The sequence below is a fragment of the Syzygium oleosum genome, unplaced genomic scaffold, assembly GCF_021117445.2.
Source record: "Syzygium oleosum isolate NSW1041296 unplaced genomic scaffold, Sole_v2.1 Sole_v2.08, whole genome shotgun sequence".
Taxonomy (NCBI): Eukaryota; Viridiplantae; Streptophyta; class Magnoliopsida; order Myrtales; family Myrtaceae; genus Syzygium; species Syzygium oleosum.
The window spans coordinates 2,928,818-2,940,632 of record NW_026607492.1 but is presented as its reverse complement, the minus strand read 5'-3'; the positions used below and the strand labels follow the sequence as shown (position 1 = coordinate 2,940,632).

At 42.0% G+C, this 11,815-nt stretch overlaps 2 protein-coding genes across 2 annotated transcripts; one reads left to right on the top strand and one right to left on the bottom strand.

Moving 5' to 3' along the window:
* Window positions 1-49: 49 nt before the first annotated feature.
* On the top strand, window positions 50-7,086 carry LOC115688246 (probable E3 ubiquitin ligase complex SCF subunit sconB). The gene is made up of 8 exons (XM_056313893.1): window positions 50-275; window positions 801-973; window positions 1,237-1,334; window positions 2,547-2,652; window positions 3,669-3,883; window positions 4,858-4,900; window positions 5,439-5,692; window positions 6,560-7,086. Exons 1-8 carry the CDS (start codon window positions 50-52, stop codon window positions 6,915-6,917), a joined length of 1,473 nt encoding a protein of 490 aa, XP_056169868.1. The 3' UTR covers window positions 6,918-7,086.
* Window positions 7,087-8,400: 1,314 nt separating this feature from the next.
* LOC115688247 (AP2-like ethylene-responsive transcription factor AIL7) lies at window positions 8,401-10,502 on the bottom strand. The gene is made up of 5 exons (XM_056313756.1): window positions 9,771-10,502; window positions 9,608-9,681; window positions 9,462-9,512; window positions 9,292-9,368; window positions 8,401-9,125 (listed from the first exon to the last, which is right to left on the bottom strand). Exons 1-5 carry the CDS (start codon window positions 9,816-9,818, stop codon window positions 8,560-8,562), a joined length of 816 nt encoding a protein of 271 aa, XP_056169731.1. The 5' UTR covers window positions 9,819-10,502; the 3' UTR covers window positions 8,401-8,559.
* Window positions 10,503-11,815: the final 1,313 nt, after the last annotated feature.

The following is an 11,815-nucleotide window of genomic DNA, read 5'->3' as shown; positions in this document are numbered from 1 at the left end:
GACCAATACCGTGCGCGCGCCCTAGGGTTTTTCCGGCGGAGCTCCGCAAATGGACCCGCCTCCGTCGAAGAGGCGCGGCCGTTCGACGGGGACGGCGGCGGCGCCGGCAGCGACGACGACGATCACCAACGTGGACGCGGACGTGTTGGTCCGCTGCGCGGGTTACTTGACGCCGCGGGAGGTGTCGAGCATGGCGATGTCCTGCAAGTTCTTCAAGCGCGTCGCTTATTCCGATGCCGTCTGGCACCGCCTTTATAGGTCAGTCAGTGCGAACGGTGTCCGTCGCCGCGAGGCTGAGATGCGATTCCGTTTATTATGCATGCGATGAATGGACCGTGCGTGAACTGCTAGAATTACGTAAAATTCATTAAAAAAAAAAATGCACGGTCGTCAGGGGAGAAAAGTATGGTGTCCAGTCGGAGGTCGTTATCTGGGACTTCATAGGAGTTGTTGCGGATTTTTGTGCTACGACGTAGTTGCTGCAAAGCTTCGTATAGGAGAGTCGTGTCTGTGGAATGACAAACTTTAAGGTTTGCCACTGTCTCGTCAGTTACCACTGGAGCTTTGCAGCCTAAGAAAATGGAAGGATAGAATAAAATGTCGATGCGATATGTATTGAATTGGTATGGAGGAATCGTATATCCTGTTGTCGTAGGGGCTTGTATCAAATGACTAAAGATCTTGAAAAGAGACTTCTCTTCCTAGTATTGCTAGTCGACTAAGTCGTTACATATGTGTTTGCCGGCCTCTCTCCGATGAAAATTGATTTACTAAAGGATGTTTTTAAACCGATTTTGTAGAGTGGCCTTGGCTAGTGCCTGCCGGCTTTACAACAGGGTTTAGGAGAGCATATTGGGATAGACTTTCTGCAGTGCAGCAGTTCAAATTTGTTGATCCCTTGGTTATTCACTTCCGTCCAAGGGCTCCATACAATGGCTTCTTATTGGATAAGAGCCGCGTGGTTCTTGCTCAGGTATGATAGATCTGTTCTTTTTGCTTTTTATGTTATTTTCCCAGCTTGCTTCCAATCGAGTAGCGCCTTTCTTTTATGCTTGTCTCCTAGTTTTTGCTTCCGTGACATCAGTCAAAGCGTCGTCCAGTGTTGCCAACCTATTCATTACGAAGAAACAGTCTTAAAAGTTTATGAATTAATTGTTATAGGGAATTTCATGTATCCAGTGTCATTCTTGAGCAAAATAAGCTTGTAGCACTTACTACGTATGGTGTTGCATCCAGGGTTCAACCTTACAAATTCTGAAGTTCGATAGCTCTGCTGGTCAACGGAAGTACGCTGGTGAACGATACAAGCACAAAGCAGAAGTTACTTGTATGAGGTGAGACTAGTAGGATGGATTTACTTTCTGCTGTTGTCTAGAGTAGATTATGAAACTGGACATCGGTTAGTTTGTGATGCATGCTACATGCTGCTGCATATTTTGTAGTATGATACCATACTGTCAATTTCAGGTATTAAATATTTGAACAAATTCACGTTAGAGACAAACAGGATTGAAAATGAGTATAATGTGGTGATGTTGACTGTCTATGTGCAGTCACAGTTTTGTACTATAACCTATAAGTTCTCATCTCACTGAGTCACCTTGACAATGTCTCATTTGGTTGGACCTTCTCTTGAAGAACAATTGGTCGAGCCTTATTCTTTTTTTCTTATAATAATTTTGGGGTTAAATTCTCAAAAAAGTTGCGGTTCACGCCTTAATGCGAAATATTGCTTCTATGCAACGAAATTGCCAATAAACAAGACTACTCCTCCTCAATGGGTCTGGTTATGTGGATCATGTTGTGCCATTAACTTGTTTAGTATCATATCCTCCATGATGAAATTCTTCTCTCAGAGTTTCTTCCCATGCCTTCCCTATTCCTTTTACCCTATTTCTCCATCTAAAAGCGACACCTTCTTACTAGAGAGCATATAAAGGCCATTGTCTCATGTCTCCTGCTTTACCTCAAAAGAGTCTCTCTGCAGCAATTGAAGCTGTGTTAACATTTCCTCCATAAGTTGTAGTTCTATCTTTTCTTGAATGTCCACATATTTACTAGAGTATTCTCTCTCTAATGTACTCATTCTATGCACTTGCAGGTAACGTACTGCCTAGAGTTCCTTGTCATATAATCATTGGGCCAGTTGCTTAGTAATTGGATTGGAAATACTCTAAAGGATAAATAAAACTAAAGCCAGGGTTGTCAGTTTCCTCTTGATCAGGTTAACAGCTAGAGACACTTTGGTTGTGGACCTGCTATCCTACCTGTCTCAATTTAGTGAATTCTGGTCACTTATAGAATTTTTAGATGCAAATTATAAAATGTGGCATATTTTCTATGAGTCAGCTCAATAGCCACAAGGGAATGGGTGTCTCTGCTGCTTAAAGTTCTCCACACTCATCAAATTGAGCTTTTAGTTTCTCTTTTTTGGGGCAGTTCAAGCACATTTTTGGTTTCTAAATGTCAACAAACGTTCCGATGTCTATTCTTCTTTGAGAAAATTTATATCTTATTCTTTAGAACATGAATCCTTTGATGTGCAGACTTTTTCCCCTTAGTGAAATTTCTTCATCCGGAGGTGAGACAGAGAGTGAGGAAAGTGCGCTGGTGACATCAAGCTGTGATCGTTCCATTCGGCTATGGTGGGAGGTACGAGATTAGCTAGCACTTCCTGCTGAAATCTGTTTGAATGAGAGATGAGCCTGTGTAGAATGACATCTGTAAATTTTACTTCTGTTAAGGGATTTATGGTAATGAGAAGCTTAAGCAATTTGTTCTCTTATTTGGCTTTGAATTTAGAAGAAGATAATTTGTTGACCTTTATCCATTTTGATTCATCATTTAGGTTATGACCTATGGTAGCTTAAGAATTAGGAATGAAGGCACCAGTAGTCCCGAACATTTTCAATTTGTTTTTCTGGTCTCTCAACCCTTGTTTTGGCGAATTGGGTCCTCGAACTATATACTTTTTTGTTCAAATTAGTCCTTCCATTAAAAAAATAAATGGAACTGCTGACGTGACTGTTTAGTTGCTGCTAAGTGTCACGCTGACATCCCACACGGTATCTTATATTTAAATTAAGAATTAAAAAAAAATTAGAAAATGAGAAAAAAATCATTTTTCAAGATTAGACAAAAAATCTGAAAAGGAAAAACTTACCGGAATAGCCAATATAGAGGAGAAGGATCAGAAGCTTTCACACACATGCTCTTGCTGGCCAATGGCAGCTGCGGCGCCACCCCTCACAGAGGCAGTCCTAGACAACGGTGAAGGTAACTGGACCTTCACTGGTGGCTGGGCTGCGCCATCGCCACTGCCTAGCTAGCGCCTTCGTCTTCGTCTCTTCCACCGGGGAGCTGTCTCTCTCCCTTCCTCTCTGACTTCTGGTTTCTTTTCTTCTTCTTTTTTTCTTTTTTGGTCCTTCTCAGTAAATAGTTAGGAGGAACAAGATTTGGTGTTGACATGGATGTATATGGTTGACATGGCTCTGATGTGCTCTTCCACGTCAGCATGCCGTCCATTTATTTGACTGAAGTATTAACTCGAACAAAAAAACATATAGTTAAACGGCCCAATTGACCAAAAAAAGAAGTTCAGGGACTACTAACTCCTTTATCCCTAAAAATTATGTACAGTCTGTCATTCGTATGCTTCCTTTTCTCAGGGTGAATGCCAACGGTGTTTTAAAGGTCACATTGGCCCAGTTTGGACCCTGTCAGATAAATTAATAGGTGAAGGCAAGGATAGAGTATTGGCAAGTGGAGGTGAGGATGGTGTGGTTCGACTTTGGTCCCTTTCAAGTAGGAAACGTGGAGAACAGGCGTTAAAATCCACGTTTTATGGGCATGAGAAGCCAGTCAAGTTTATTTCAGTTGCTGGGTATGTGTTTGTTTCTTGAAGAACTCCCCTGTGGCGTCTCTTCTATTTTGATGTTTTTGAGAAGGTTTAAGGAAATTTGGTCCTTGGCTTGTACATTCTGTTTTCAAATAATCTCTAGGTATGGAATAAAAGGCACATAGCACATTTATTAATTTCATTAAAGTTGGTAAATTAATAGCTATCGCTTTGTCTTCCTTTTTTGTGATTGCCTTATATCAGAACATAACTTCAAAGTAAAGTTTAGCCCATCATGTTCTTGGTTCCCCATCTATAATCTAATTTTGCTTAGGGCATAGTAGAAAGACTAAGCCATGCTTCACCAAATGTTGGGCACATGCATCCTCTACTGCTGTGCACTATTAATCTTCAGTGACATGTGACTATCTAAGTACTCAAGATATTTTCTCAAGTTCTTATCCACAACTTTTTAGCTTTTCCACTGCTCTTTAACCTGAATCCCCATTAGAGAGTCACATTTTCTCACAGGAGCTTCTAAAATTCATCATTGACTTGTCCAAACCACCTCAAAATGAGAATCTCTCATCTTATTCGAGGGCATCAAATACACTATGTAATGTCTATCACATCTTTTCTTGGATATTCACATCCACTGAAGTCTTACCTTCCACTTTAATCATTCTGTGCACTTGTTAGAAGCCTCTTATTTTGGAAAATATAGAATGACATTGCTGATTTGTAGGCTTGATCATGAGGATTCAGTTTTATGTCACAGTAATTCTCACAAGATATAGCAAATCACGAGTAGCGTGACCTCAGATTTACTATCTGCTCTGTCAATTGTCACTATCAGTTCTACATTACCAACTTGCAAGCTCCTTATCAAGTTCCTATGTTTCTCAATAGTACTGTATTTCAAGTTGTCATATGTCTTTGGTCGTGTTTCATTTCTCAATGATATGAAGTCCTTGCACCGGGTATGCTGATATGAACATATGTTTATATTTTTCTTCCAGGCACTGTACTTCTCTTTTGGTGTCTATTTCAGGAGATACTGAGGTACTTCTATCTTATTCTCTTGAAGAGTCTATGTATTTATTCTGTATACCAACATAAATTCAATAAATTGGTCTATGTATATCAACAGATGATCACGACGTTGATAGAACTAATATTTGAGGAACTTCCTCCAGTACATTAAAGTACGGGCACTTTCACAGCGTTCTGAACTTTTTCTCATTTTATTCTCACTAATTTTTCGCAATTGCTTGCATCCCTGAGTAATTTCCATCAAGCGCCATCACTGGATAAGCTCTTGAGGTATAAATTAGGAGAGATACTTCCACTGAGGGACTCTTCTTATTAAGGAGCTTATAGATCAGAAAAAGCAACATCATACAAATAGGCTCCATAAGTCCTAAGCATGTCTTCTGCCAGAAAGGAGGAATCTTTAGAATAAGCTGAAGTTATTGACGTCAGTATAGACTTTTTTCCTTTGAATGGATTTATTGCGATCGTTTTGTTGTCCTGTAATGTCGGTTCTTAATGGGATATTGTTTTATCTTATCCTGACAGATGATTCTGATTTTCATGTTAGATAAGGGTTTGGGATGCAAATGCATCATCTGCTGTTCGTTCATCATGCTGCATTGGAACGGCTTCTGTTTCTGGTGCACCTGTAAACGTGAAGTGCAATGAATCACTGCTCTATGTGGCTGCTGGTTCCCATGTTGCCATTATAGACTTAAGGACAACGCAAAGAGTTAGCACTGCAGCAACTTCCCAAAGAAGCTTGTATTCCTTTGGAATTATTCCTTCGAAGTCATTAATCTGTACGGGTGAGACTGGCAGGTTAGTTCTTTTCTCGTGGTAGAGAGATTTTTTGATGAGTTGCACTTGTTTGGTGTAGAATCATCCACACTGAGGGATCATGCTGCAAGTTGTCCAGAGTGCTTCGCTTTAGCAGTTGTTTCCTTTGATCCAATAATTTCCTTATAATAAGCAATCTACATATGTTTATCTTGATGGTGAGCTGTAGGATATGGGAAGCTAAAACAATTGGACATCCTCAGACCAATTAGAATGAACACAGATGCAATAAATTTAGGTTTTTGGAAAAGACCATACTTTCGTTCCTCTAAGAGTAAACAAAGTATGCAAGACAAAGTACATTGACGTTCCTGATGCAAATTCTTTCACCCATTGAGTGAACATATGGAGCAATGTCACTTATTTTCCATCGACGTTGTCTTCCAATGAGTTGCTCAGGTTCTCTGAGCTTATCTTTTTGTCGGCGAGAAAAACGTGTGATATGTTTAGGAGAGCAGTTGTTCCTTAAGATTTATAGATCGTTACCTACTTTACTGCAATAGGAAACAATGAACAAGAGAAAAAAGTTTTCAATAGACAAGCGCATTCTTATGCCATATTTGTATATAATATCTTCAATAGTAGTCGGATCTATTCTGTTGCCCCTCTATTTAACCACCCAGGCTTTTTTTTTGTGTGTGTTTTTGAGGTTGTGTGGGGGTGGGGTTTTTTAGCAGGGGCTGGGGCATTAATACCTGACAGTTTATTCCTGAAAGCGTCGGCAATTAATTGGGAATAAATTGTTAAAGACAAATATGGCAATGGGGATTCACAATCTCTTATATGGAAAATTTTCTGTTGATAGTTTGTTTTTAGTGCTCTGAAAGCAAGATGTTTGTGATGTTGCAGGGCGATGCTTTGGGATGTCAGAAAGAACCAGGGCCAAAGTAAATCGGCGCCAATAGCTGAGCTGGATGGGCATTTAGGTCCTGTGACGCATTTGCACATGGATTCATACAAAATAGTTACAGGGGGCCCAGAAGATGAATATGTTAATGTTTGGGAAGCTGACACTGGTAATCGAGTGAACTCGTTAATTTGTGGCTGGGAAGGAGTGAGTTCCACCTCTGGATGTTCGGCCATTGCTGTGGATGGTTGCCGAATCGTTACTGCTGCTTGTGGCCCTGAAATTGGAGTTGTGCGCTTGAGGGACTTCACATTTGCAGACCACCCGATTTCACAATACTTGGATGAGTACACATCATAATTTTGGCAACCAAATTCCTATTCGGACGATAATGCCTGAAGTGGTGATGTCGTTATCATGTATATAGATACCTATATGTGGAATGCTCCCATGGGAATGGAAAATATAGTGAACTGTCATGCATCTTTTCCTGCATTCTTGCGTATTCAGCTGCACGTACTTTTGCTTCAATTATGGGCCTGTTTGGTTTGGCTTTGGGGGAATGCATTTGGCAAAATGCAAATACCTTTGAGTTAAAAGGGTTTTCGAAATGCAAGTAGTGTGGTAACGTGTTTTTAAAATCACATTTGAAAACAACTTTGGTCTAAATACCGTTTGGTAAAATCTTAATTTTGTAAAGGACTTTTGCTAATATTTAAAAAAAAAAAATTTTGGCTCGAACCACCATCGCGGCGATCGTCCCAAGCAGCTGTAACGGCCGCCCAACCTCCGCGGCCGATCTGGCCGTCGCGCCTCTCGCTCGAGGTCGGCCGACCTCCGGTGATCGCCGCTGGGGTCGCCCGACCTCACGCGGCGCCGGTCGCGCAACCCGCATCCGGGTCGCGACCCGAGTGCCGCCCGAGGCCGGCGACCCAGCGGTGGTCGCCGGGTCGGCGACCTCGGCGATCGCCACTGGGGTTGGGCGACCTCCGGCGAGCCGCCGCGGGGTCGCTGACCCGGCGACATCGCTGGGCGCTCGAGCTGACGGTAGCTTCCTGTCGCGCGACCCGAGCACCGCCCGAGGCCTGGGCGCCCAGCGGGCGGTCGCCGGATGTCACCCGACCCCCGGGCGGCGGTCGCCGGACCCCGGCCGGCCTCCGGTGTGGTTCCTTGGGCGCGATGAACAGTGACGTATGAATAGTGCCAATTGCATTTTGAAAATGCAATTTCCTCAATGGACCTCATGAAGTGCATTCAGCCAAAGGCCCTTAGGGAACTTTGGAGATGCAATTGCATCTCCTCAAAGCTTTTTGCATCTCCTCAAAGCTTGCAAAAAAATTTGCCAAATAAGTTTGCATTTGCCCAAGGACCTTTAGAGCCCCAAAGCAGCATTTGAATGCTGAACAAAACAGGGCCTATATCTTGACCGCTGAATCCCCGTTGGTTTTACATGATGGACCCTTGATAGACACACTGGGGATGATGTTCTCTCCACAAGTAAAGAAAAATTAACTTGCGAATTCGGTATTTCCCCGCCGCATCAGATAACGACATGATCTGTCCTTCTATGCCCGTAGATGTATTTGACACCTGCAGTGGCCAGACAAAATTACCAAGACCTGCAATCCAACCTTGCGTCCTTCGCACGGACCATTCGAAGCCATGTACAGGAAGGATTTGGATTTCCACGTTCTAAATTTCAATTCATATAGATACAACGAATGTTTCTAATCCATCAGATGGGCTATATAGTACGTTCAAGCACCCCGAAGGAAAATCATCACTCTGCTTGGCTCTTCCCTTGTGACTATTAATGCAGGATGGATCCTGATTCATCTCCAGAGAAATGGGAAGCTTTTATTCAATATTGACAGGAAATTCTTAACATCCCAATTTGGTGAGAAACCTCTTTACATCACATCCAAGCCAGAAACTAGATTGTATCTGCTAACTTGTTGGCTGACTATTAAAACTCATCTTTTTTTATGGGTTCCTGAGAGGTTCACAGAATGAACTGTAGCTCTCTTTCATGTAACTGTACACCGTCCCTGTTTGAAGAGCAGATAAAGGGGACGTCCCCTATTCCGTCGCAGAAGATCCCCGTGAATTCATCGTCACTTCCTTGCAGAGGTTGGTCTTTTGCCTCTTCCCCATCTGTGTCTTCCTCGGAGACGGATGTATTCTTCTTGACCAATTCTCTAAACACTGAAGACCTGAGGAGTAGGCCAAGTGCTGTCGGCGAAGATGAAGACTTACTGCCCGAGCTAACGGGTACTTTACTTTTGAATGTATCTTGCTTTCGAGGGATATTGGTTAAATCGTCTTCCATGAAAGGATTAGCCAGGAAGAATGAGGATTTAGTCTCCTCTACAGGGATGTAGTTGGTTGTTGATAGTGCTATCGAAGAATCTGTGAAGATCTGTTGTTCCGGTAAGATGAGTGATGAACCATTTGTTCCAGGCTTCAACCATCTGATGTAAGTACTCAAGTCAAAATTGGTCACAGCATTGATCCCCCTATATTCGATTGCAGCAATGTCATAGGCACGGGCTGCTTCCTCCTGAGTACCTTCATGATTAATATAATACACTTGAGAGAGAATTCAAGTCTGTGTTTACACGCTGTCCTTCTCAATAACGGCTCGATTATAGGTTCTATCTGAAGAAAGGTCCAACTGAGGAAATTTCTATTTTCTTCCTATGCAAGCAATAAGATTGGTTGAAGTTTAACTTACTGTAAGTGCCGAGGTAGAGGTACTTGTTTCCGAAGACTCTCCCAATTCTTGCTTCCCATCTACCATTGTGATGGTGTCTGCACATTTTATTTTCACTTAAGGCTTTAGCATATCCATTTCCGTCAGTATTTTCTCTTCAAAATGATTTGTTGTCATTATTTAGAATTTACCTGGCAACTCCTCTATACTTGGATACGCCTCTTGAGAAGCCGCTGCTCTTTCTGCCGAAAAAGAAAATCAACAGGATGTCAACTAGGCAACGAATGCAACACATTAACGTCCTTCATGTATAATCCAAACATGTGTCGACACTTACCTTCTTAAAGAGGCTAAGTATTCCTCTTTTGTTACAGTTTGCATAATGTCGATCTCCTTCTCATAATCTGATATCTGCCAAAGGTATCTCAATATTAGATCACATGCATCTTCCTGGAAGAAGAATTTAGCATCTAGAGCTGAAATAGAAGAATGTCGTGTACCGGAAAATTGGTGAAGGTCGATGTTCCCCAATACTTGAGTGCAGCCATATCATATGCTCTTGCTGCTGCTGCTTCTTCATCATAAGCTCCTGAGATATAGATAAGAGAGGAAAAAGTTCAGTCTCTTTTTGTCACCTGAGAAGAACCGCGGTGGAATAGAATAGTTTCTTTTGAGATAGCTTGGACTCACCTAGATAAACTGTTCAACCCCAACAAATTACAGAGGAATCCGACAGCCATGCAAATTCAATAAAACAAGAACACGTTATTGGGTTGAGAAAAGGTAATGATCAAGACGATTAATTCAATACAAGAAAGGAATAAAAAAAGGAGAGAAAGATTAGACATACCTTGCTTCCCTTTCTTCTTTTGCGTTACATTCCAAGAGAGCTTGTCCCACAGGTGGGCTTCATACCGACCAGTCCATCTGTGCCTGTCATTTGTATTTCCATTTCCACTCAGCCATTTACACAATCTACCCATCAGGAAAAAGAAATCACAAATTCAAACAACTGAATTTATTCAAACCTGCTAACACCGCGAAATCTTGAACTTCTCTTCGGGGTTGTCGCGGCAGCAGCAGATACTTGATCACCTAATTGCTGTGGTTGACTTTGGTCAGCATCCCGGCCGAGGTTGACCAAGGATGGGTCTCTGCGACGTCTTTTGATGCACCTAACAACGGGTGGTACGCCATCATCCGAGCACATGTGGCACTTTCCCGTGTTCTCTTCTTTCTTCACTGTGGTCAACATTTCCATTGTTTCTCTTGTTTCTCTGTGACTCTTTCCTTGTTGCGGTTGCTTTTGAACTTTCCTTGGCTGCTTGACCTGAAGGAGTCCATGTGGTCATGGAAGCTTATATATGCAGTGGTTTTTATTACGATTTGTCTGTGGTGTTTCAACTGTTTTTCCAGTAGAAAACAAATCCAAAGATGATCACGAAGTAATGTGAGACAAGATTTAGTGTCCATACCTTGTCTTGTAGCACAAAGACCTAAGAACCAAGGTGTCATTGTTTTGTGCCTGGCTTTATGCTGCAGATCGGTTGCCCAAGAAGCATGCAATGTTGACCAAAATTGTTATCCAAAGTCCTTTTAACTCCTGTGTATTTTGTAGATTTTTGTCAGCTTGTTGCTTTTTGTAAGTTCCGGCATGGACTGTCACATGCTTTTATGAAAAATCAGGATTGTATGCACCGGATACATGCGCAACTGTTAGACCTGGACTCGTATATTAGGTTCGATCATAAATATAATTCTCCATATCCAGTGCAAATACAGTGGATGCACTTGCGGTGCATATTCAATTTCTATTAATTTGACATGGTATTGTTAAGTGTTCTTGTCTGAAATTGTGTTCTAGCAGTAAAAATTTTGATTGGCAAACCGAACTACTATCAAATCCGCATTCTGCTTTGCCATTTCACGGGCATGCAAGAGCAAAGATTTAGGTGCACAAATCAATTAGGTGAGTAAATTAGTATTCTCGTTTTTGCTTATGATAAGGTATCAAGTTTTAAAGGATATGAACGGGGAAAGAGAGAGGAAGCCTACAAAAGCAGAGGAACACGGACTTTGGAACAAGAAGTCGAATATCAGAATGTTCAATCGAAAGAGACGGAGTCCCACCTAAAAAAAAAAGTACTTCCTTTGGCGCTTTAGGGATGAGAAGACTCCGCAAAATGTTTTTACCGCATTTTGTTCTGTTCGACAAGATCCAGGATGGCTCGCGGCATGTGCCACGAGTCTTCTAAGCAACTTAACTTAACAGTGTGAACTCCTAACAGTTTACTGGTTCTTTCATAGGGCTCATCGTCTGGCGATGATGGGTTAGTTTTCACTTTCTGTTTGGGTTCGATGTTTGCGAGGTTTCAAAAGATCCTTGTCCTATGGTATCCGAATTGAGGAAAGAGTGTTCTTGTCTCCAGGAAGCTCTAAAATTATAGGCGATGTCTCCTATGTCCCCAAGTCAAGTGACCGATGATTTCACCAAGAATCATCCCGCAATCTTCCGCTCTTGTATCCATCGACCCGTATTCGAGAA